At 39.0% G+C, this 26,629-nt stretch overlaps 1 protein-coding gene across 5 annotated transcripts in view; it reads right to left on the bottom strand.

Annotated features, from left to right (window-relative positions):
- The window catches only part of CPED1 (cadherin like and PC-esterase domain containing 1), a 153,330-nt gene that overhangs the window by 49,642 nt on the left and 77,059 nt on the right, over nt 1–26,629 (bottom strand). For 3 of the 5 annotated variants that reach the window (XR_008575473.1, XM_054813358.1, XM_054813355.1), the window contains 4 exons: nt 25,813–25,880; nt 25,435–25,479; nt 23,370–23,556; nt 21,055–21,223 (listed from right to left, as the gene is read on the bottom strand). Coding sequence is in view for 4 of the 5 variants with exons in the window: in XM_054813358.1 (XP_054669333.1) it covers nt 21,055–21,223; nt 23,370–23,556; nt 25,435–25,479; nt 25,813–25,880 (469 nt within the window). In the remaining variant the exon portion in view is untranslated. The remainder of the gene's footprint in view (nt 1–21,054; nt 21,224–23,369; nt 23,557–25,434; nt 25,480–25,812; nt 25,881–26,629) is intronic. The other 2 variants (XM_054813359.1, XM_054813357.1) reach the window with 1 other exon arrangement.

Raw genomic sequence — 26,629 nt, forward strand, 5'->3', positions numbered from 1 at the left:
TTTATTTTGAAATAGTCGACAAGCATTTATACAAGAAGTGACTGCACCTCTGCTGAGAAGCCAGTACCAAACAGCTGACCAGCAGCAACTGAAAGTGATAGAGCAGAGAGCTGGTGTATCCCACCGTCTGGTTAACACACCTCTAGTCAAAGGTGTCCTAGTGAAAGGTTTGAACTTCTGGAATGAACAAGCTGCAGAACCTTCTCAGTAATCCAGTTTTGTCTGATGTTTCTTCTTGGAGTCTCCATCTGTGATCAATGTCCTTCACTGACAGTTTACCCCAAAAGATAATTTCAAATTTTAACATCTGCTTGATGTTGCAAATATTTTGTCTTGGATAAAATCCCAAATGAGTGGAATTTTCCTTGACTGGGAAGTTAAACTTGTATGATATTTAAGGTAAGAGAGAATCATCTTTTTGTACATCAATCCATCATCCAGTTATATAAGAGATCAAACTACAGACACTGTTGCCTTAGGACATCTATATTGACTTGGGACTGTGGAGAACTTAGTTCTATAAACCAATAATAGAAAGCTTCTCTGATAACTGACTAGTCACATATTTTGATCCAGGATGATCACTGGAATATGATTCAGATGGAATCATTAAGGCCACCAGCAGGAGTTACCAGAATTATTTAAGGTGGTGTCACACTTCTCATCAAGGGCAACAGCCAGCCAGGAGGAGGGCACAAGAACACTCATCATGCGTTCAGGCCATCTGAACGTCACCTCACCAATGAAATATTAGGTAAACTACAGGCCAGGAAGCCAATTCTCCTCTCCCATCAGAGAAAATAATTTTATGAGGAAAAATATCTCTATTTTGATATATAGAGAGAAGAACCTGGAGCAGATTTGGAACAACTGGAGAAGGCCATTCAGAATAAGGAAGACAGGAAACCAGTGGGGCGGAGGCAGAAGACAAAGAAGCTGGGAGCTGCTACTCTTTTCAATTTGGGGTACGACTTGGCAAAGCAGAAGGAAGTTTTGGGTTGAAGGTTCATTTTATGAAAAAAAACCACCAACTTGCTCAATTTCCAATCTGTTGAACCAGCCTTCAAAAAAAAAAGTCTCTTTGGCCATCTGATAGCCAACATAGGGGTAGAAAAACTGAAGGCCTGAACAGACAACAAATCAGTATTTCTGAACTTAATTATCACATGCATCAACTAATTTCCAAAGAAATTATTCACATTTTATTGTAGAACTTGCCAAGGTGATAATAAAAGACCTTTATGCCTTCCATTGAACCCCTATTTTGCTTTAGTCTCTGTTTGCTTTAAGAGAATATTTAGTTATATACAATGATTCAAATGTAAAATTTGGCGGAGTATTTCTGAAAATGCAAGTACCAAAAAAATACCTATCAAATAAAAATAAATGATCCTGTCTCAGACCTAGGGTTAACACTGCAAACATTCAAAGCAGCAAATATCTGTTAAGTTTCTTTATACTCCTAAAGACAGCCAGAGGTATAAAAGAGGTTATTCAACTTGTTTCATTCAATTTTTCTGCTGTGCTCATTTCAAATGGGAATTCTGAGGTTCCCAGGCAAATTATGTTATTAAGGGGAGTATCTCAGTCTTTCAGACAGTGAATGAATGGTTTGGTCCTTCATGATTTTTTCTGACTTAAGGTCAGGTGTGTTATGATGCCCCCAGTCCTGTTTTGGCAGCTGACTTGAATGCCTGAACTGCTTATGTAATGTGTTAAAAGTTCGTCATACTCGAGCATTAGATTCAAAGTCTAACAAATACATTTTACTTGGTCTTCAGCATAACACCCTTACCCAAGCTAGCAACAAACAAAAGTTAGAGACAGAAATATATCAGTTCCCAGAGGTTTGCATTTAAAAGACTGCTGTTAAGAAAATGGGATATTATATGTCATAAAATCATCACATAATCAGAGCAATAACAATGAGTTATGATTTTGGCTCTGATCCACCAAAGTTTCCAGATGCTTTGCAAAATACACAAGCCTACAGTCTGTACTCAGTTACAATAGCTTCAGTTATTTTGGTGGGGTTACGCCAGACTGGCACAGCAACAGCTGAGTTTTGAAAGTGCAGAATTGAAATCAGTGTATGCAAAAGTAGGGACTGAAGAGGGTTGGGGTTCTGTGAGCCAAGCACCCTCTCATCCCTCAGCACAAACTCTTTTCAGGCATTTTATCCTGCCTACTGCAAGTTAAGAACTGCTAATAGCGATACATAATGCAAGTTTCTCCCACTGTGATCTACAATGCGTTGCTTGCTGTTTAGCTCATGCCTTCAATATAGACGTCTTTTACATTTTCCTCTGAAAGGTTTTTTTGGCAGGTAGCAGTGCCTTGTAACACCAGCTGCTGTCTGTAAGTGAGAGTAAGCAACATTGGGAACTGTCTATTTCTAAAAGCTTACGGTGCATTTTCTTTATCAGGAAAGAGTGGGCCTGGGACAAAATGCTGAGTCTTAGCACCCTGCCAGACAAACTGAGGAAAGCCCGCCCCGGGCTCGGGTGCAAGGAAGCAGAACAGCTCCCTCTGTCCAAACACTTTCTGCACCATCCAGCGAAGCGGACGACAAATGTATCTGCCCAGCCATGGATTCACAGACCGTGTCCTTACATCCTGGCCCTCAAAGTCCTTGGTATGCAGTTCACCAACAGCCCCTAAAGTGCTCGGTGATTTGCTGCAATATTTAACAGTGCAGTAACCCTGTTTGCAACCAGGGGAAAAGGACATCAGTGCAGGTGTTCACTCTGTTCTGGGCTTCACCACCTGACCTAGATGGCCTTACAGTCTTTTGTACTCATCTTCCAGTTCTGCTTGGGACATACCCAATTTATTTGCAAATTTGAAAGTTTTCCTGACACCTACTTTCCTCTTACAACTGGGGAACTGGAAGATTCATGAGAGTAAAACTTATGCATGAACTTACCCAGTGACTGAGCTGACAGATGTTGTACTTGTTCCCGAAGGGGAGGTGGATGGCTGGGAGCTTCAGCTCATTCAGAGCAAGTTGCAACCTTATTCCCTCAACCTATATACATCCTCCTAACAAGATACAGCAGAAGTCTCAAAGGAAATGAGAAAAGTGAGAAAGGTGAAAGGAAAAAGGAAGGAGAAAGAGAGAAGAAAATTTAAGTCCTATAAAACTTCAGGCAGGAGAAATAAAGTACCATAATCTTGTACTAACAAAATTTTATTTTGTTAGTTTTGCTCTCAGCTTTAGTTTCTCCAGCCCTCTGTAGCAGTCAAAATATTACAATGGAAGAATGAACGCACAAATGAATAGGGAGCAGCAGTGGCAGAGGTTATCACATACAAGAGGCTTTGAATACCAGAAATAAAATACTGAAATACCAGTGTAAGTGCACCTGCCAGGGACAGAGATCTACTGCTGTAAGTGTTCTCACATGGCTATTTTGTTCAGTGAATTTGCTGCTTGTAGAGACAACTGTAGTACTTTCCTTTGGTCACTGTAACCCATCTAGAGTATTTTGATCTCAAGGTTACTGAAACACAAATAAATTCTTCAGTCACATGTTCCTGCCATTTGTTTAGTGGTATACAGTATGTGTACTGCAGAGACCTATCCTGTACATCCATAGGCAGGGACTCTGCTCGTGACTGGCACTGCCTATAGCTTTCATTTAGATTTCAAGTTTTCAGCCACAAGATTTGAATTTTAGCTTTAAAAATCCCAAAACAGTCCACAACAAAACACTCCTCTAAATTTTTCCACACCCTTCAAAGAATGGAAAAGTCGTGTCTTAAGATTTTAATGGGAGGACTAAAAGACAGTCCTGTATTGTGTGTCTGCACTTTTTGACGTTTTCCTAAGATCAATTACAAATACGGAATTCTTCCTCCATATTGTTTTCTCAAATTGTATTGTGGGATTTCCAGATCCTCATGAAGACCTCAGTTTAGCCTCTGCTCTCATTGCTCAATCAGCTAGAGGATTTCAGGTGTTGCGTTTACTCCTAGGTTAGGCTTGTCAACTCATGCCGTGAAAGAATACAAAGGTTTGGCAGAGGGAAAACTTAATATATTTAATTGCAAACAAAAAGGAACAGTAAGGGGAGTGGTTGATTTGGTAACAAAAATTAGTATCTTGCAGATTTCTGACAAATGAAAGCTCTGTGTTGACCAACGAACTTAGAAAAGGAAGAACATAAAATCATATTTGCCAAAATACATAATGTGCACTGTATAATATTTTAAGGCATTTTACTATTAAAAATAAAAAATGCTTCAGTTATGACTTGATCAGGTAAAGCTTTCATTTAATATACTTTTTTTGTCTTGAGTAAAACAGCTACAGAATACTTGAAAGCATTTGATTCAACACTGCTGGCAAAATATTTTTAGGGAGAAATTTTAATGGTACATGCAAGGTCACTATAGCTAGTTGAGTACTTTTTTACTCTGGTCATAAATAAGTGGAAAAGATATTCACAACCTGAGGTCTGAATAGTTACTCTATGATGCTTACAAGATAAAAGCTCAGTCACTCCAGCACAAAATATACAAATTCAATTTTCTCTTTCTCCTTTGATTACTAGTCCTACTTACCAAGGCTCTAGCCCGGTGGGAATTGAGGACACACACACACTGTAAATTCATTAGAGGTACTTTCTGAAATTACATGTCTTTGACTTGTTTTTACCCAAAACATTTGCTCAAACTTTATTATTTTACCAGCCAATGAAGACTAGCATTTTTTTAATTGTGTCATGGACATCAATAGTGGACCTAACAGACATTTGCCACAAACATTTGCCCAAAGAAAGCGACCAAGTGTTACTGATAGGCATATAGACAGAAAGAAAGACTGAAAGACTGAAAGAATAAGAGGATATATTCTTTCTTTGCTAGTTCTGATTATTCTAGCAGATTATTATATTCCATCAATTTGTAAAGACTCCAGGAAATCCCAGTGTAAAACTAGTTCAGAAGAGAGGATTCAGGCCCCATATATATATAGGAAACTCCTTGATACTTATCAATGGCTCTGTGTAATTAATGACTCTGCTTCTCTGAATTACTAATGTAATAATTCACATAAAATTGAAATAGAGCATTTACTTTTTCCTATCTAAAGAACAGGGTCATTTTTCATAAATATCAAAGCATGTCACCACGAAAAAGAGCAAAAAGAATTAAAAGACAAAAGTCACGAGCATTAATAGGCACTAAAGATATGTTTCTGTTTTAGGAATAAATAAGTACTGACTGTCCTGTTTTAGCACTGGACAAATGTGAACATGGATACAATTATACACATCCCAAACTTAATAAATTCTGCTTAAGACTTTGGGCCTGCAAAGATGGAGACATATGGTATTATTCAGAACAAGTTATCCCACTGACTTCAGTGGAAATGTCCACAGTGTGTGAGTTAAGTGCGCGTACCTCTTTGCAGAAAAATGCACTAAATCTTCATGTTTTCCCTCTGAAACCTCATCAAGCCATGGGGATTAGAGCTCTCCTCAAGTATTTTCTGTGTCTTTTTGCTGTCACCATATTGTTGTTCAGTTCCTGGATTCTATTAGCGTTCCCTTTTGCCTAGAATTTACTTGGCAGATCCTAGAGATTTCTGGTAACATCATAACCAATTTCCATCACATCCACCCTCTTGCAGAATAGAATTCTGAAGTGTCAAACATCTGTCTCAAAAAAAAAGCAGCAGCAACCACTAAACAAAAATTGTGTTTCTGTCAAGCATTGCATCCGTTGATAATGCTATTATGGCAAACTGCATAATAACTTTACTTAGGAAAGTTTTTATTTTGATTAAAAGAAGATAAATCCTCAAGCAATTTTTTTCCAATCTCTTTTTTTTTTTTTTTCATTTTCATCTGTAGCTTAATACGATGAAAAACACTAGGCTATTGGACTAGGAAAGGTATAGCACAATGGAGCCAGGTATCAGAAGGAGTATCAGTAGGGTTTTTGAGGTGTGACAACATACTTCATAGAAGAAATTCATAAAGTCATGGGAATTATCTTAACCCATCAGGTGATCAGCCAAAACCATTCAGGGTTTGGTACAGGTACTGAAACACAGGTATCTAGTACCACGTGGGTGCATTAAGGTGTAAAAATTATATTCAGCATACTAAGCACTCACACAGAACTGACAAGTATGCACAGTCCCGGTCTCTTTGGGATCAGCAGCCTGGGGTGAGATGTGATCCTGAGTTTCTGATGTGACAAGAAGTACATATCAGGGCAACTGATCCCTGCTCCTTTCTCTTCAGATCCTTTCTACATGGCAGTTCCTAGTAGGTTCCTTGACCTTTTTCTAAAGTGATTTCATTGCTAAAGAAGCAATAGTTGGGAACTTCCTTGCTGAAGCATTTCCCTTCCTTGGATGAAATTAGGCTAAGAGGTCTGAGTGACTGGAAGTAGTCCTAAACCCTTCTCCCAGCAGAGGATGGTATGGCCAGGAAAGGACTTGTGCCTTTGCATCCCATTGAGATCAACAAACAGAGAGCTGCCTAAGGAGTAGAGCCCACCCTGAGGTGCCAGATAACCACTTCTCTAAAATTTTAACCCTTTTGGGGGTTCTTCTAAGTTTTTTTTGTTCTTTCTGTTGTACTTGCCATCCATGCTGAAAACGTAGTCACACGGGGAATGTCTGAAGGAAGAAGAAAATAATTGGACAAAAATGAATAGAAGAGAAATCCCTAAAACATGAGTGTGATGGTTCCGTAGGAAAGCACAGGCACTATTTGTATTCCGACCTGTCACTGGTAAGAACTGAGGGATGTTGCAGCTGTCTCCAAGTATTTTATAAATCAAGGCATCCTGCAGGACATAAGAGGGGTAGACATAAATAAAACAGATAATTCTAATGCAAAATAAGCCAGTTTCTCACACCTGGAACAGGGATACACTGAAGGGTGTGATTCATTTTGAGAAACTCTCAAAGTAAAAATGCTAGCCAGAACGCGGACCACAGGTTAAGTGAATTACACAGATTCACAGACCCTTTAAACCTAAGGACCATGAGAAGAAAACTTCACTATGTGTAAGTGAAGAGGGCTCTATTCTGCAATCTCTTTGAGAAGAATTTTTTCCCTTTTTCAGAGGGTTAGACAGAGAGGGCAATGCTCATTTAGAGGCAAAGGAATAACAGAATGACAGGGTGAGACATCAGCCCACCTGTACCACATATTACCCAAATTCTTTGCTGAAGCACAGAGGACTTCTGTGTATGGTGGCTCATTGTCATGGCTGTTTCACTTTTCATGCCATGCTCAGACATTAAGCCACTCACAACTGGTCCTTCTTAAATAAACTCCAGAGGCCTTTGATCTGTTTTCTAAAAGGCTTCCCAGCAGATATTGGCATCTACTTTATTTTTCAGACAACACCGACAGAATGAGATTTATGAATAACTTCTGTCCTCTGAAGCTGTCTGGCTGCAAGCAGCTGAGCACATGCCACTCAATGGAAGACTGAGGATCAGCAACAGTAGTTTGTTTCCTTTCTAAAACTTTTGGGAAAATATATTCTTCAAGGTGAGAACCAGTGCCAGTGGTCAACACACAAAGGATAATAGTTTCAGACTGAAGAGCCCAACTGTGGTTAATACTAATGTTGAATACTTTTAACCAGATTAAGGTGCAAGGCAGCTTCAGCGTGATGCTTACAGTGGAATTTTAAAATTGATGCATTTTATTACAAAGTACAGGCAGCAGCTTCAGAGCAGCAAGTATCTGAGTTTCCAGTATCAGCCACAAAAAAAAAATTACTAAGAACACTGAAAAAAATAAAAGTCTCAAGTTCTAAAATGAATTGCCCCAGCACTGAATACTGTTCTATTTTTTTCCCCACCAGCATATTACTGTCTCTCTCATACAGAGTTGTGCATGTAAATGAAAGGAGTCTGAGATATACAGAGACTCCAGCTGGAAAATATGCTTGATTCAACATAATAAAATGATAAACAGAACTATATTTAATCATAACTATATCAACACAAAGCACATAAATAAATAAATAAATGTACCAAAAGTATTGCAAAGTAGACCACAATAATTCTCTATAAAGAGATCTCATACTGCAAAACCTAGGGATCCAGACATAACACTAGTGAAATGGTTTTGTCTTCTTTGAAATACAGTGAAATATGCCCCCAACCAATGTTTTTCCACAAGTAGGTTGACCGTGTCTTTAGCAAAAGGGCAAGGATTCATTCCAAGGCTGGTAGCATATGCAAAAGTAGGTAAATGACCTTCAGACTCCATTTAAAGTTAAAGCTCATTTTCTTCCAGTAACTAGTCAGACCGCCGGGACACCCTTATTGAGGTACTCATGTATTCCATTCTGTTTTCTGCAATGAATCCCACCTTTTCTCTACAAATTTAGTTTTAACCGGTCACCATTTTTACTGTGACATCCTGTGACTAATTTATGTAGATCATTCTAAATGTTTATACTTATTTCAATTTGAGTAATTAAAAAACAGATTCACCATGTAAGCTTTTCATTGATAATCTTTAAGTTCACAAGCACCTGTAATGGCTAGAAGTTCTTACCCTAAAGGGAACAAGGCTGGCCTTGATTCTGACCTGATTGCAACTACTCTGATGTGACTGATTTAAATTAAGTGCTTCCTTGGTTATATCTACACCCTGTAACCCTGAGCAAAATCAGAAACACCTATCATACATCAGTCATTCCTGCTCTTTTACAATAGGTTGTGTTATGTTCTGTAAACATCTAACTTGACAACATTTATCACACAGGTAGCACATTTTATTTGTGCAGCTAAACAAAATAGGTTGAAAGCGCACAAAAATGTATTAAATGGCCTGAATTCCAGTTGGCTCGCTTGCTCCATAAAGTAGCAGTATCTGTGGAGATGATCGTGGTATGGTAGTTCTTTCTCCTTACCAAATACATGCAGTAGGAAGTTTTCCTCTGCTCTTTTGTCATCTTCTTTGCTGCTCTCTTATTTCATGACCTCTGAGTCAATCCTTCTATTCTCCCTATTAGCAAGTTTAAGCAGGCAAACTTCAAACAGACTAGCGATGGGTCACAAGGTTTAATGGGCATGTAGATAATCATCTAAATTACATTTCTGGAGCTGATGGGCCAGACAGGCTTAGAGAGTAACTTTACCAGCTTTCACTGTTAATCAGCAAGGATTGTGTGTCTCAGTATGTATCTGCCTTTGCCTGCCTCCCCGAGGGGCTGGGTCATACTGACTGATTAGCAAAGGCAGCTGCATTAGCTTTCTTCTCCCACAAAGTGTGTTACGGAGGCCCAAATGACTTGAAAGGCAAATGTGACCACAGCTCAAACACCGAGCGCTCTCCTCTCATCACTGTGGAATTGCTGGCCTTCCTCTTGCAGATTATGATACTCGGCACAACAGTTGTTGCCAATTTTCATGATCTGTTAACACTTAGGAAGCCTCATACTGAAGGCTCTTCTTTCAGATCTATTGTGCTATCATCAAGGGGAAAATTCAACAGGCTATTTCACATTTTCTGATGAATTTGAGAGCAGTGTATGAGGTGAACTGAAAAGCATACAGTAATTGAACTGTCAATTGTGAATACCCTGGATTTCAGCTTTGAAACACAAACTGTACAAGGATAGGTAGAGAGAATAACAGTTCTCTTTAGGATACAGACAATTTTACAGCTACAGAAATAGCAATGGATATGTACTGTGAACTCCATTTTCTCAGTGAAGATACTTACAAAGTGAATTGCATCAAATATGAGTCTCCTTTTTTCTTATATTGGCGGTTGTGTTTTGTATCTACCTTGATTCCAAAAGGAACAAGAGCAGTGAAGACTGGCTTCCTGACTTTGGCAGGACCTTGTCCTTCTGCTGTTAGGCTCATCTTGCGTAGTAAATACCTCTCACTGACTCATTTTACTGCTCTTTATCAAGAGCAAAACCAGGCCAATTAAAACTATGAATATCCATGCAATAAGCTTTCACTGTCTTACTTAGGTGTAACATAGGCAAATACCAGCACTCTTTAAAACAGTAAAAACTGTTTCATATATTTATAAATCTAGACAGAAAAGAAACTAACCAGCTAAGTAGTTAAACAACTTTCTGTTTTGGATCTCAATTAAGAACATTGTGCAAGAAGAAACTACCGCGGAACAAAGTAAAATAATCAAGAACACTGATTTCCTTATTTGCTTTTTGACCTTTGAGAAAGGAAGTTGGATTTTGACTTGATGAAACTATGAAACATCTATGGCTTTGTGACCTAGGTACAACTACTTCTGACTGATGTTAGAGACATGAATTAGGCTAAATACTTTTATAATTTTCCAGTCCACGAAGCACACCATTTCTCAAGCTTCTAAACAAAGGTGACCAAATTTTCCACTTTCTCTGGGACAGGCCCAGAATGCAAGGACTGCCCCATATTTTGATAAAACCTTCAGGTCTCAGTTTTGTTTCAAGTATTCACTGAGAGATGGGATTATCCCATTTCCCGGCTTTCGTGTGGCAGCCTGAGTAAGTTACTCACTCTTGGTGCCACAGCACCCTTGGCTCTTTCAATGAAAATAAAAATGGTCAAACCCACAGCAGGATTTCAGTCATGTCACATCCTCTTTACCAACATAATCCACAGGGAAAACAATCTGAATTTCAATTATGCATTGTGAGCATATAGCTGGAAGAGGTGATAGCCTTTACACAGTGAAGCAATAAATCACTTCAATCTCTATTGTTCTACTGTACCATATGGCTGACTTGCAGAACTGCCCTTTTTGCTTTTATTTTACCAAATTGGAATTATAAGTTATCATTAAAAGACCAGACAAATTACTAAGAAGAGTTATGGAGTCATTACTATGACTCATTAGTCCTCCCCTTATATCATCTTCGTCACAACCTATACTCCCTACTTCACATTACAGCTTTCTAACGGCAAAATGTCACCAATAATTTCCACTAGCATCAAATGCTGAGATGATCAAAGCACAGTTATTATTTCTGGAGATGCAATGGTAGGCATACTTTCTTTTCTGCAGACTCATTTTTTTGACTCCACATGCTAACAAAATAAGTCTAGTTAGATCCAAATTACATTGAAGTTAATGGGAGTCTTTTCCCTGTTCAAAGGGCTTGGAGTAAGGATATTTTTCTCTTCTTTTACTATTATAGACATCACAAAAATGGGTACAGAAGCTGTTACTAAATCCAAATGACAGTCTGCTTGGAGAATCTCAGAACTGGAAGAGCTGAGGTGTACTTGCACAACTGTGCACTAAGCAAGGTGCAACTTTTGTGTGCCCCAAACTTGGCCCTAAACAGTTTTACCACGCACCCCTGATGATATGTCTATGAGCATGACAGAAAGTCTTGCAGACAGAATAAGCTCAGAAACCATGACACCACATTGACATGGAGCTGGGCTGGCCTGGGTGCCATGCGGCAGTGGCACCTTGTTTGCTCCCTGTACTCGCACCAGCTTGCTCACAGCCACTACAAGTAGCTCCACAGCAATCTACTGTCATGTCAGCAATTTAACAGATGCCACCATTCACAAAAAAATGTAGCTGAGGCACCACAGAGCCCTGGTGTGTCACACAAAGCTACTGAAGTTTAACCTTATAACCATAACTTTTGCTCCAGTACAAACTGCAATGACCGTTTATAAAAACCCCCCAGAACTAGATGCACACGCAACATACATTTTGCAAATACTTTGCCCATATTCATGTACTGATTTGTCTGCGACTTCTAAACTGGCAGTCTGATCACGTTTGCGACATTTTGTGTGCTGTCACACAGTGTAAGTTATTTCTAATTAATGAACTTTCTCTCCATGAATCAGGTACATTGACAGAATGCAAACACTGACACAGCTATTTACCCAAAACATAAGGTAAATATTTCAGTGAGGCTTCAGAAACTTTGGATGACCTTTTCTTCCTCCCCACCCCATTCTATTATTGTACTTTTAAACGTGTCCTTGCACTTCCTGGGGCTCTTAAAGGAGAACTGCTTAAGTCATACTTTGCAGTTCTCATGCTTACATGGCTCATCCTTGTAAGACTTTACACTTTACTGGGGTGTTAATGCTTATATCCTGGTATTGCACAGTTAGAAACGGAAGCATAGAAAAATTGTAAGCACCAAGTGTAGGCAATGCAAAGCCTGAAAAGCAAGAGCGTGGCCCACCAGGGTGATTGAGATGGCCTAAGCTAGGTTTTCCTGTGGAATCAAGGAAAAACATCAGCTGCTAATGAGTCACTGAGAGTCCCTGAGTGAATGATCTGCTTCTCTCCAGAGATCTCAGGTGCCTTCACAAGGTGACTCAGTGTTCCCCAACACCGGGGACGAGGGTACCCAGAGCCAGCTGATAATTATTAGTACGGCACACAGGGTACATCTCAAGAGCACCTGTCTCAGGGCTGGGAGCTGCCTCTGCCCGGAGCCTGGCTCCAGCGGTGCCCTCTTGTAGGCAGGGGCATCCAGCAGAACAAACCTTTCCGTGGTTAGTCAGGATCCCCCAGGCACCCAGCCTCTAGGATGGCCTCGGGCTGAGGCGATTCATGGCTCCCTCTTTTCCCTAGAGGGCTCTAACCATCAGTCCATCAAGCTGTACCTCTCCTGGCCAAGCTGGGCCACAATGCAGAAATGCATGGAGGAGTTACTGTGGAGGGCAGGGAGAGGAAACAAGAATAAGCACAAAAAAAGTCAGTGCTGTGTGGAGTCTTCTGCAGAAGTTACTGCTACCAGTTCTCTAGAAAAATGTAATTGATTCCACTGGTGTTACAGGGCCTGTGTTATATTGAATTCATCCAAAATAAGAGCAAAAAAGAAGCATAAGTGAAAATCTATTCTAAATATGTGGGATGATTGCCTGATAACACAAACAAAAACCCCATAGCTAACAAGAATTATATAAAAGCAGCTTTTCTGAGAAGCTTTTCCAGAGAACAGTGTTCTCCCAGGAGCTGAATTGCTTACCCAGTGTTTACTGTTGTCTGTCTCCTTTCACAGCCACCCACAATGGTTCACTGCTATTATTTAAAAAGGCGTTTCAATCCTATGGTTAAAGGCAAGGAATCAGGAAAACCTGGGTCTAGTCCAGTCTGTACTAGTAGTCCTCGATAGGGTCAGAGATAGCACTGTATCTACAGAATCTGCATCCATAGCCCTGTATGTGTCTCAGCATCTCCCCGTCCTGCAGCACCCTAGGGAGCAGGTATTGCAAGGCATCTGTCAGGCTGAAATGTCCAACCATACACCCCACCAGGGTGGGATCTTGTTCACCAGTTGCAATCATATGGGTCATAATTTGACTCCCTAACATTTTTAGTTATGCAATTATGAGTTTCTGCTTGGCTAACTCCCGGGCAGATCTTCATCTTCTATATCTTTAATGGGTCATGCACACCCATGGGATGACATAAGTAATTGTATGAAGGGGGAGAACAGCTTGAACACACAAAAGAGTGGAATTGCTCTGTTAGGGTGTTGATGCTTCTTTTTTACGGTTTTGTTCCTTACATAATGATATACTAATGACAATTTTCTACGGCAGCATAATAGCAAAATAACCCTTCAAGTCAGGAGTCACCTGAGTGTCTAGGATAGTGGGATGTTCCTAGTAAGACTGTGCTAACCTGCAAACATAGAGAAGAGGGAAAGGATATACTAAATTTTCCATTGCTAGAGATAGGAGGTGCTACGAACAACACTATCTGGTATCAATAAATTCAGTGGTGGTGAAGAATGTTATCATTCCTGATTTAGGAACTTCTTAACTGCAAGAGTGCTGCCCAAAGGGAGCAGAGGAAAAATGAAGGCTGAAAGCTGCTTAAAAAAATTTATCTCTTCAGGGGCTAATTATTATAGCAACCTAATATATCTCCTCTGGCTAATGATGAGAAACAAAATGAGTTCATTGGTGTCATCTCTGTCATTATTGGCTTAAAATTGTTGAATCACTGAATCAGCATTCACATGCATTGTCTCAAGGCACTGGTGCCAAGTTATCCATCAGTGATCTGTGTAACACACCATTTCCCGTGTACAATGCATTGTAATAATGACAAATGTGGCTGCTGCATGGAAATATCCGCTCTCTTCAGTCTCTGCCTGATACTTCTGGAGACCTTTCCTGGAGGGTATCTGGTATTAATCTTGCATCACATGTTAAACAGGAAACTTAGCTATACAGAGAAGACTAAGCACAACTAATGTAAAATTAGGAGTGTAAGCAAAATGCAGTAAACTAGAAGACTATATGCTTTTCTCCAGGCAGCTGAACCCAAGATGGAGTTGAGCTTCAAAGTTTGGGCTCTGCAGCATGGCACCTCCAAAATGCTGGAGAGTATGATGATGGTTCTAGTCAGGCACAGCCTACTGGAGATACAGGATGAAACTGTAAAGCACACTCTAATTCCATGCTTAGAGAAAGAGATGCCTAAGTAGAAGCACAACCAAACTCCTCCTTTCGCTGTTTCTTCCCAGCTTATGCCCTAGTCGTGCCCATTTTCTCTCTATGGCCTGTTCAGAGTCCCACAGATATCTGACAGTGAACAGTGATTATAAGAACTCATGATTACCAGACAATAGTGCACACTACGTATGAAGTCAACTGTGTAGGTGAAAGAACTGTGTTTGATTTCTAGAGAAAACCCAGAGTGTTACATTAATTGCCCCAAAGGGCAGATCTGTGCTCTGTTGAGCTTTTGAGACCTTTCCTTAAAGCAGCAGATACTGGCCACTGATCGAGATACCAACCTAACAGCTACATCTCTGCTGAGATCCAAAAGGAGTTCAGCACAGAACAGCATAAATGTAGCGAAGATCCATCATAATGGTTAATTGTTCCTCTGACTCATCTACAAAGCAATGCTTTAAATCATCACAAAAGTTTTCTTATAATTAAGAAAATGTGGCAAACATTCTCTCCCCAATGGCAGAGATGTTGACAAAGCCAGAATATGCTGACTTAACAAACCATTTTGTTCTGAGATACGCACAGAAATTAACCCTCTACTTACAAATTAGCTCAATGTATTTATTATTGACATCTCTAACTTTTATACCTCCATAAATATACTTTTTAGAAGCATCAAATTGTGCTATTAGATTTAGGTACTTGTTCATTTTATACCTACAGTGAATGCTGATTTTACATGTCTTGATCTTTAAATACTTCAAATAGTTTTTAGGATTTCCTGAGCTCCAGTTTGACCATGAGTATTTAGGAAAATTTCTAACAATTTCAGCAGTTTTATGCAAATGAATCCGCTCACTAACATTACTTGGCGTATATAATGGAAGAGAATTTAGCCATATGTTTCTGTCAGGACAGGTACTCCATCAGTGTAATTTGGAATTGCTCCCCTGAAATTAATTGAACCATGTTGATGTACAGCAGTTGAAGATATAAGCTCTCACCTTTATTTCTATGGCAGTCTCTGTACTAGCTCCCTAAACATTTTGTGGCTTTCATCTGAAATGATGCCTCCAGTTTAACAATCAGTTTCCACATATTTGCTCCTCAAGGTTATGTGAACACTGCATTGTCTTTCCTGGTGAGTGGGTTGCAGGCACACAACCCCCAAAATATTTTATGCTTTATTTAATAGATTAATAGCAATGCAAAAGTACTGCTAGTATTTTGTGTGTTTTCACCTGTAAACCACTTCTACAATTTCTGGACATGAAGCTCCTGCTTACTGAAAACCAGGTCTCAGGTTTTCTCTCTACAGCTATAACTATTCACTCGCAAGTGCTTTAAACCCAATCTTGATGTGAATTTCTTTCATGAAGGAAGAAAAAGCTGCTTTAAGCACCCACCTCCACTCTTACGTGCTCAGCTGCTCATTCCTGCCCCTGCACCTACCCCTTCCCTTGTGTTAACACAGAAAGATTGGGAACCTTATCCTAGAAACTAGTCCATTAAAAAAAAAAAAAAGTTCTCCCATCTGGTTCATGAGTAGCTGCAGGCAGGGAGAGGGATGCTTAAGTTGGCATTGCTCCTGGAAAAAATTACTGTCATACTATGCTCTCACCAGTGTTTCTAAAGCAAATTTAAAATATAAGCTTGAGTTATTTCAGATCTAATAATGAGTGGGCTTCTTGCTTGTCCCAGCCACTCCCTCCCTGAAAACAGAGTTAGCACTCTGGACTGCACAATAGCTAAAATCTCTAATTTAACAGTTATGCCAATATAAATTTTGAATTTTAATCTCTTTTAGTCAAATAACTCTCTTTGAATCAAAACATCTTCTTTTGAAGAAAGCATATGTTTTTCTTTACATTTTTTCCGTAATCAGAAAGCTTTAAAAAACAGAAAAATAAAAAAAAAATGACTGAAACTATTTTTTTTAAGTTTGGGGCATTTTTGTTGTTTTCTGAAAAATTCAAAACCACTAAAAAAATTCTCACCAGTTTCAGATCTGAGAAGACTAAAGAATGCAATGCATGATTGCTCCTATAATGGATATTCTTTTATTCTCTGGAAGGGAAGTTAACTTTGCAGATAAGACAGAATCTGGTTGCTGATATAATTAGGCTGTATATTCAGTGCCAGAGATGCACTCTCTGTGTGTTTTCAAGCAAGGCACTCAAACCCAGCGCTGCCAGGAAGGTTAGCTGCTGCTACAACGAGCACTGAGAAACCTAAGAGTCTGCACGTGGCACCCGCAGTGTTCTCAGGACTGAAGAGACGGGTGGATTGTAATGGGGGTCACACCGAATCTAATGCAGCTAATGGGGAATACAGTGTGCTTCAAGCCTGTTCTACTATAGGACAAGCTCTTTGTTTCTCTCCTAAGCTTTTTTAAATTTTTACTTTATGGACCTTATTTAATATTTGCAAGGTTCTTTAAAATCTTTGCATGAAAGCACTAGGCAAAGACTAATTCATGTTTCGATAATTGACAGTTTTTACTTGTACTATCTGGTGTGAAAGGCATTGTAATTGTAATAGCATGCAGTTTAAAATGAAGTAAAAACATTTCATTTTCCTTTGGAAATTTATAACTTGAGCTGAAAAAAAATATAAGTATTCTCATACCTTTCATAACAAAAAAAGTGAAATTACTTTGATTTTTTTTTTAAAAGCTTCTTCCTTTGTAAAGGGTTTTCTCATCTCTACACGTCAAAGATTACAGTAAAGTTAAATATAGCTATTTTATTAGGCCTAGGTCTTAATTGCTTTTTCATCAATGGAATTTTAGCAGACAGGAAGAGAAATCAACATCTTGTTGCTGGCATCTTGTTGCCAGCTGCATTGCAGCCATTTGATGTTACGCAGTCAGCAACGCTATACCAGTATCTCATCATTGGCTCTGTTGGACTTCTTATGCCATCTGCACTCTAGCAAATGAGTATGATAAAAGGGTTTATAAAAATATAAGAGATAATAGTACTTAAAAATAAGGTCTTCTATAAAAATCAGGGAAGTTTTTAAAGCTGTACTTCTGTAAGTCTGTTGTCTCAGACTTGAGAAAGCTGTAGGACAGCCAGAGCATCAGCCCACTGCACTGTACTGATTCTGGAAAGTACGTTTTCATGTTTTGTGCAAATGCACAGACAAACACATACACACTATGGCTATAAAATATAATATTAGCTATCCATTACTCACAATGCAAAACTAAATAAATAACTGTATTACTAAAATAAAAAAAAATTATAAAACCCACAAAAACATATGTGGCTGCAGGACACTATAGGTACAAAAGTTCACAGTGTGAAACATGGTTCCCTAAGTTTCAGTTACCAGTTACTTTCTATGACTGCAATGAGGCAAAGATTAACGATAAAGAGGTAGCATCCACACATTTTGAGACATGGATAAATCTTTTTGCATTTTAAAGATAATGGGCACTGCAAGAATGTATAAAATATTCTGTGCTTTATGACAGTGTGTAGGTAGTCTGGGATCTTTCACTTGAGGGTAATGCTGATACCCCTGTCTTATGAGCTCATTGATTTTTGCTGCTTGCTTTGCATTCTGCCTATCTTGGTATCATGGCTTCACAGGGGATAATGAAATGGCACCAGTTCTCTCAAGAACACCTACTTTGAATATTGTCAATAATTACACAAAATTAAGTTAAAGCACAAACCAATAACCTCTCCATCTGCAGTTCAAGCAATACTGTCAGAATGCAGAGCACACAATGAAGGGCGACCAAAGCTGCTGTAGGTGCTATGGTGATGCCACAGTTTACCCCCTACTAATTTGGTCTTAATGAGGATATTATAGCTGCTATCAAAAAAGTAGAGAGGACAATATTTTTCCCCTTTTAGGGGCTGCAAGGCTTGGAACCATACACTTTTTAACTCAATAGCCTTGAAATTAATCCAGGATTATTCAACTGCATGAGAATTGTTAGAGGACTGGAAACGACATCCCGCGCTCTGTCTTTTTATTGTAACCGTCCTTATAGTATCATCTTGCAGTGAAACCTGAATATCCTAATGGGATTAAACATAAAAGAAAGTCAGGAAAAAAAGTCACTGGATTAGAATTTTAACTGAAGCCTTCTGTGAGAAAGACCACACTACTGTCCGTGACCTTTCTCTCCCCATGCATGATCCCAGTTGTGCCTAGTCAAGTGTCCAAAGGAGACTCCATCAGTTCACACTGTATTTATCCTTTTGCTCCTAAAACAGGTGTCTTGTTACTAAGAGAACAAGCATTTGTGCCATTGCTCAGGGTGTATTAACCCACCCTTCAAGAGCGCATAATGTTCTCTGGTATGAAAAGCGGAATGTAAGAATGCTATTTAAGACCTGAGTTTTGTATTGATAAAAACCATCACTCTAAGCAAAATTTAATAAATTATCTTCTAGCAAATAGGGAAAAGGGAAAAAAAATGCAGGCTTTTGAGTGTTTTAGAATGCCATTTCTATCTCCAGCTCCAGCTTTTGTTTGTTTTTGAAATGCACTCTCTGATAAGTTTGCCTTTAACATTTCTAAAAAAAATGTTGGTTTAGAATCTCATACTGTATCTTCACAGCCCTCATTAGATACCACAAGAATGCTTTTCATCTCATTTTTACTCAAAACTCCTGAAGTCCTCCCTAGCTCTGAACAATTATATTAATTAGAGAGCAGTTTTTCACAGATGAGCAGAAAACTGAGCTCAATCAAAATAAACTTCTAAAACACATTTCATTTTTATCATTCTAGATCTCTTTGCCTTCACAGTGCTTCAAAGATTCATACTCAGTCTTATAAATGCTACCATAAAACATTAACAACAGTGTGAACTCTAGTGTGGGAGGATGTGTATGAGGTTGAATTCCTGTTCCTACATCCAGATACATGCCCTAAATTGGGTGACAAGAGGACCTTTCCTCACATCTTCCCAGCCAGTGTGTTTTCCTGGTAGTATAACACCAGCTGAACCTACTACTGCTCTCCTTTTCATACTAATTCACACCTAAGGTGTCAGGCTAATTGCTGTATACCTGAACTAAAATCTTGGGTCTTATATGGTTTTATTCTTGTTTGTATTACTGTAGCAACTAGCAGATCTAGTGCTGAGCCAGTACAAAGAGCAAGAAGATGGTCCTTGACCTTTCGAGCTTGTAAGATAAGTGTAAGAGAAGAGACAGCAAATAGGTAGAGTGCCAGACAGCACCATAATCAGGTATTCAGATCAGCAGTCAGTAGGCTATGACTACTACATACATTTTCTCTGACAGTTCTGATTTGCAGATTGAGATAATTATTGTCGACATGCAATCTGCTATCAACATTTATAATCTCTTTGGCTCCTGTTGTAAGCCCCAGTGTTTATTTCTCCACAGTAAAAAAAAATCCCTCTTGATCTGTCCCATCATGTAAAATGCTCTGCCTTCTCCCACCCTGGTCTCCCAAGTATATAGAAAGGAATCGGAGAAGGGAAATAAGTTTTATGGAAAGGATATATCAATATATGAAGACCTTCACAAAGAAGATAAATAAGATAGGATTAGACACTTGACATGGACACAGATAACAATTTCAACTCTATGGTTTTGAAAATCCTGCTTCCTGGTTGCAGAATTAATTGCAGTGAAACTATTCCTCCTGGAGGCTGTATTATTTAGAATGAACCCACCAAACCTTTGAACCTGTCTAAAATCCCACCGGCAAAAGCACTGCCCTTGCTTATGATTTACCATGTCACTTCCCTCTTTGAATTGACTGGCTTATCTTTGCCCACCATATCAAATACCAACTTTTAGTCCTCCAACATCAGGATCCAAACAGCTCTGCTCCAGCCTGCATCGCAAGTTTTCTATCTTAGGAGAAGTATCTTTATCATCAGAGTTTCACTAACTGAAAGCTTCACTGTTCCTTTTTTTCATTATCTTACTTCCAATTTTGTGTTTAATTCAGCCGGAGGCCCCTTTCCCCCTAAAATCCCCTCCTAAGCCCTATGGGACAGATTGTCACCTTTTTGCATTCAAGAGACCCACTGCTTCTCAAGGACTGTTATTTGTTGGGAGTAATTTATTTGCATCCCCAGACTTACATTCGGCTAAATGTGATCTAAGTGATAATCATCCCTTCCTTTGGAAGCATCAGTGATTTGTTTCCATTGTGTTTGTTGGTCTTCTAGAATAAACATTTTTCATTCATAAATTATCTAGCAGCATTTCTCTTGAACAGCGATAAACACACCATCATAATAAATATCTTTCCTGGTAAAAGAATTTCCATGGTTCCAATGTCATAGATAGAGAGTTACAAAAACTGCAGTCTGCTCACCGCGTGGTACTGAGGGACTGTTTCTCACAAGCAAACAGCTCTCCGATGGGTAAGATTTTGGCTGACCAAAGTAAGGATTACTTAGCCTGGACTTCTCAAATGCATGGTAACTGTAACAGGTATTTATGCAGGTCTTACTCTTTCTAGCCAAAAAGTTGTGTAAATGCTGTATTTCATACAATTACAGCATTTAGAACTCAGATTCTAATCTCACCAAAACTGACTCTACCCCAGCTTTGGCCCATGTACCCTAATTTATACCACTGTATGAACAGAAAACAGTGAAATTCACTATTAATTTGTATAGCAAAAGAAAATAGAGACAATACCTGCACAAACCCACACATCATATAGTCATCAAACAAAGGCAGGCTAGGGCGGTCCTCTCTAAAAATTGTGATTTTGTAGCTGCTCACAACTTGAGGTTTGGGTTGTGAATCATCTGTTACGAGAACAATGACTCTGTTCAATCCAAGGCCAAGTGGGTAGTTAGCAATGCTGCAAGGCAAAACGGGAAAGAAGTGGAATAAACACTAAAGAAATGAAGATTTACACTGCTTTGCCTATGGCAGTTAAATTTTACTTGCTCCTTGAGGTTTCTATTTCTAATATTTTCTTTCTCTTACAAAATACATATGATTTTAAATAAAAAATACATGTAAAATAAGATTTGTAAAAACAATTTACAGTTCTTTCAGGAAGACAAAATACTGACAGTGAAACTTAGTGAAAACAGTTTCAGTGGCAGTGGCAACAATTCTGACATGAAACCTGTGAATGAAGCCACTAGGGACAATAATTCCTGGCAGGTCCAAGTTTGTGGTGAAGTCGATAGGGAGACAAACAAGATCAGAGGTGTCAGCTAGCTGTTGAAATTGTCCACTAGCCAAATGTGCTGGAGTCCCAGACAAACTGGTCAGAGTGACAGACAGGAGCAAAGCTGGACTGTGCTCTCCTTCCCTTGGCAGGGAAATGAGAAATGCCAAAAGACACAGAACCTGCAAATCCAGGGCTTTTACTTTTCAGTGTAAAGGACATATTGTTATTCTGTTTTCCTTTTACAAGGAAGAAATCTCTTAAGTTTTTCACACATATCTGTGTTGACTGCCAAGACGATTAACATGAAAACACTAAAAAGTTGGGTAGAAGAACTTTGTGGGAGATTCTTTTGAAATGATAAATCAAGACTAATTTCTTATTGAAAATACAGGAAGCATATTAGGCATTAGATCAGTAACAACCATACAGACTGTCTGGTTATTAGCAGGTGTTCCAGGTCAAAGTATCTGCTTCATAGTCAGTCGAAAGATTGTGGGTTGCATAGGCACATCATACCACGGAGCAAAGCTAGTTCTGTAATGGTTAAGGATGCTTCCTCCCAACCGAATCGTTGTCCCTGCCCTCCCTTTGAAATATCCAGAGGTCAGCAAGGAAATCTTTTATCAAGTTACTGATGGCTAAGTAAATAGGTCAGCTCTTGGTTTTGAGGTACCTGACCCAGGTAAATAAACATGTTTGTCCCTCCCAACATCCTAAACCAGGCCATGCCCAAAATGAGTATTTGGAACAATCCCCGGCACATGCTGCTGTCGATGAAAGAGCTGGTTGGGAAAGCAAAAACTGTGCCAGGGATCATAGTAGCAATTAAACATCATGGATGATTGTGGGTCAGTGCTCAGACCTGATGTTTACTGATGACTTTGCTCTCTCCCCTATCCTCCAGGCTTATACTTCTCTAAAAGATCAGATAAGCTGGGACTCTTGCTGCTGACAATCCCTTATAATATAATTCTGATGAAAATGGATCATTCTGAATAAGTAAACTTGAACTTTGCAGCTTACCAGTACCTGAAGGGTCCTACAGGAAAGATGGTGAGGGACTGTTTATCAGGGAGTGTAGTGACAGGACAAGGGGTAATGGGTTTAAGCTGAACGAGGGTTGATTTAGATGAGATGTTAGAAAGAAATTCTTTACTGTGAGGGTGGTGAGGTACTGGAACAGGTTGCCCAGAGAGGTTGTGGATGCCCCATCCCTGGAATTGTTTAAGACCAGGTTGGACGAGGCTTTGGGCAACGTGGTCTAGTGGAGGGTGTCCCTGCCCGCAGCAGGGGGGTTGGAACTAGATGATCTTTAAGGTCCCTTCCAACCCAAACCATTCTGTGATTCTATGATTCTATGAATTTATTTCTTCTTTTGGTCCCAACTGCCCTGTTCTGACCCACATCAGCAGACTGCTGGCTGAGGGACAAAGCCCAGTGGGACAGTAGCTTAGGCCACAGTGCAGAATCAAGGCCTGGATACGAAAGCTCAAATTCATTGCTGCCCTGCTGTGTGCAGTGTAATGATGGTCTGTTCCCACCCAGCTCTGATGCTGTGAGTGACCGGAGAAGCCGGGGGAGATGCTAGCAACTGTGCAGTCTGTAAAGCTAGAGTTAATTATGGCTTGACAACATATCACCATTGCCTCTAGGACATTGACAAATAAATGCAAACTTCCAAATGTTGAACTACCCCTGCCTTTCCTGTGACTCATCTATAGGCATTCTCTGCTTTTGGAAACTCAAACCAATTTTGTAATATTCTGACGTATTTCCAAAGTTAAGAATACTTTTAGTTTTTACAGTGATATTTTGTTGCTCATACCTTGGTCCTTTCTTCTCATCAAGGTGTACTTGGCATTGACAGTTAGAGGGTTCTGCTCCTATCTTCACTGTCACCATGTCAAATGGGACTTCTGCATAGTATTCCTTGATCTTTGGGTTAAACTGAGGATTCAAGTCCAGCTGTGGACTGGTGAAGATCTGCCTGATATGAGATAGGGTATCTTTATCTGTTCCAAGAAGGCATCAAAGAAAAAACTGTGAAATGTATGAACATTTTCAAGTAACATGCAACTTCTGGCAGATTGATAACATGTACAGTGGCAAGATTTTTAATGCCTGGTCACTCTGAGACTGACAATCCTGCTGTAAGGTCTTAATGGAGTTTGCATTGGCACTTGAGAGAAATTTTCAGACCCTGGAGGGATTTTAATCATTCAGTGCCCAATGACTCTAGTCAGAGTCACAAAACTCAAAGTCTGAGTAAGCCTTTGAAAATGCAAGGATTAGGTCTGGGAGATCCTGTCTCCAGTTGGTTAACTGAAACTTAAAGAAGAGTTAGGCCAAAATTCATAGCCTACTTAGGTACCAGCCTGTGTACAGGGTTTATGTACATGTGTAATTGCCAATAAAAATCAAAATAAGTTAGACACACTCTTACTGTTCATAAGAACAAGTCACATGGAGATATCTAGATCCATGGGGTCATTTGCAGTACAGCTGGAAGAATGATTTATTAAAATTCCTAAATCAACAAATTCCAGCTCCTTCCCTGTGTATGAAATCTCCACAATCAAATCCTATTTGCTCAAATGTATCCTTTATTTTGTAGTGTTTGCCAGATGACTCATGAGAATAATTATTTGCTGGCAACCCACTTATGACAAATATTTTAATCCAACCAGATTGGATTCAGATTTACAGTATAATTACACATTCAAAACTTGCTTTCCACATAGTATGTGTTTAAAACTGGGAACTTCAGAAAATACACCAGCCAAGAAATTCTTTTACTATAATATCCAAAAAATCTTGTGGCTTAAAACATGGCTTAAAAAGGTCATAAAGGATGCAAACAGTTCTATGTGGGCCTTTTCCACCTCGAATTATCTGCCTTGAGAAACAAAACAGGGCAATATCAGCACTCTCTTGCATAGATTAAAATGTAAAGGAGGTTATTCCAGTGGAAGAGCAGAATTTGGACTAGATTTGTAGGGGAATAGAGGCTAGTAACTTGACACACAGAAGCCATTTAAAAAAATCCTGCAGATCAGTATAAACAGTTCTCCAGATCCTGTGTGCCTTTCAAGTTATCTCACTACTAGCTTAAAAATGAGGAGGAATTTTCAAAATAAAATTAATTGAGTTATTTTCAAAATAACATAGGATATAAACGGAATGGTGATGCCAGTCCGCCAGCCCAGGAGCATTTCTAGCCTCTGATTGACGCAGAGGAGTTCCTGGAGGCACTCAGGGTTCAGTAACAGGGGGGAAATGAGGCTTAATGGGTAGAAACGCCTTTCTGTCACAGAGCAATTGTTTCACGTTTATAAAGTGACCCCTAAGATAACGTGTCAATGAGGAAGGCAGCAGAAAGCATTGCTCCCACCAAAGACAAATATACTTTAAATCTTTACAAATCTTTAAATATACTTTAAATATTCCTACAAGCAGATATTTTAGAAAAACTCTTCATCTCTTAAGCAGCTCTTTAAAATGCCATCACTGAGCTGAAGAACTGGCCTCATACAAGGCTGATTAAACTCCATACAAGTTTAAAGGTTATTCCACAAGAACAAATGTATGCTGAAGTTCTTGGAAATAAGGGGCAAAAGTCTATTGAAGAGCTGCAAGGGATCAATGAGTGCTGGAATACTCATATTAATATGCACGCATAGCAATGTTTAACTTTGTGCTTGAGGCTTATTTAACATAATAGCCCAATTATTGAGTGATTCATAAACATTCTTGCTACTTAAAAATCCTTTTTTTAACATGATAGCCCATAGGCACTCCATTCACTGAAAGGTTATGTAGTAAAACTCAATAAATTTGTTCAAGTAATCTCTCTTCTTCCCTCTTAATGGACTAGAAAGACCTTGACTTACCATAACTGCATTGTCTTTCTTTAGTCTTACTGGAATAATGCAATGCTGAAAGATAAATGGAAATAATTAATAATTATTTGCTCTAAGCCTGATTCACAATCACATAGGAGAAGGAATCCTCATTGTGTTAATTATAAAAAATACAGTGTATTTTTATTCTTTTCAGTGTGAGATCTTTGCTTTAGGATCATGAACAGCGCTCACGGGCTCAGCAGAACAACTTACACAGATAAGGAAGAAATTAGTCTTTTATATGTAGTAAGCCAAGACCTTCCAGCTGGAATGCAAAACAATGTAATCTAAATCATACACGTTATCAGAAGTAGTGCAAATCGGAAAGACATACCGTATATGAAAGATCATACTCTGATTCCTTACCTTCATGATTCTTCCTGAAGTCAGAAGGAACATTTTGCCTACGACTCGCATTTTCTTGAGAAGAATTCCTGTCAATTCAATAGCAGACATATTTTTACATGAATGGAAGAAATAGAATCCATGGAATGTTTTTCAAAAATTTCTATACAGTAGCCCATGGCACATGGTATTTTAATATTCTCCATGGGAAGATGAACCTTCTGGATTCATGTTCCCAGCATTAGCAATGTTACCTGAATGAACATGACAGAAAACACACATTCCATAACAAACAGTAGCATATAACATGAAAAAAAAAAGAAAACCAGAAATAAATTTCAAAACATAGCTGAATTGCTGGGAAGAGTGGATATAGCCAATAATAAAATAATCCAAATAATATCTCTTAACTGTTTGTATGCTGGTTTTTTTATATATATTTGATGTTAAAGCTAGACTTTGTTCAAAAAGATTTAAATATAAATTAAGCCTGTGTCATGGTGATTATCTGTGCTGAGGTTAGCATGAATTTATATAAAGGAACATCTATGTGTTTTGATTTGTTTGCTAATTCAAAACAAATCACATGATCAACATACAGAATATATATATAAATCCTCCGTGAAAAAAGACAAGTCAGTTGCAATAATTCATTAACATAGTAGTGGTGTCTCCATATTGCTGACTCTGCAGAGTTTCTTTCATATAGCATTTAGAAGAAGAAAGGCAGTAGGCTCCTCTCCAATCCAGGTACTAGCTGATAAGACCTTTTCAGAGGTCCATTAGCATTTCTTGAAGCTTTCACATTTTTTCCTCCCAGTGTTTTCCCTCAAAGTGC

This window comes from Grus americana, chromosome 1 (assembly GCF_028858705.1).
Source record: "Grus americana isolate bGruAme1 chromosome 1, bGruAme1.mat, whole genome shotgun sequence".
NCBI classification, from domain to species: Eukaryota; Metazoa; Chordata; class Aves; order Gruiformes; family Gruidae; genus Grus; species Grus americana.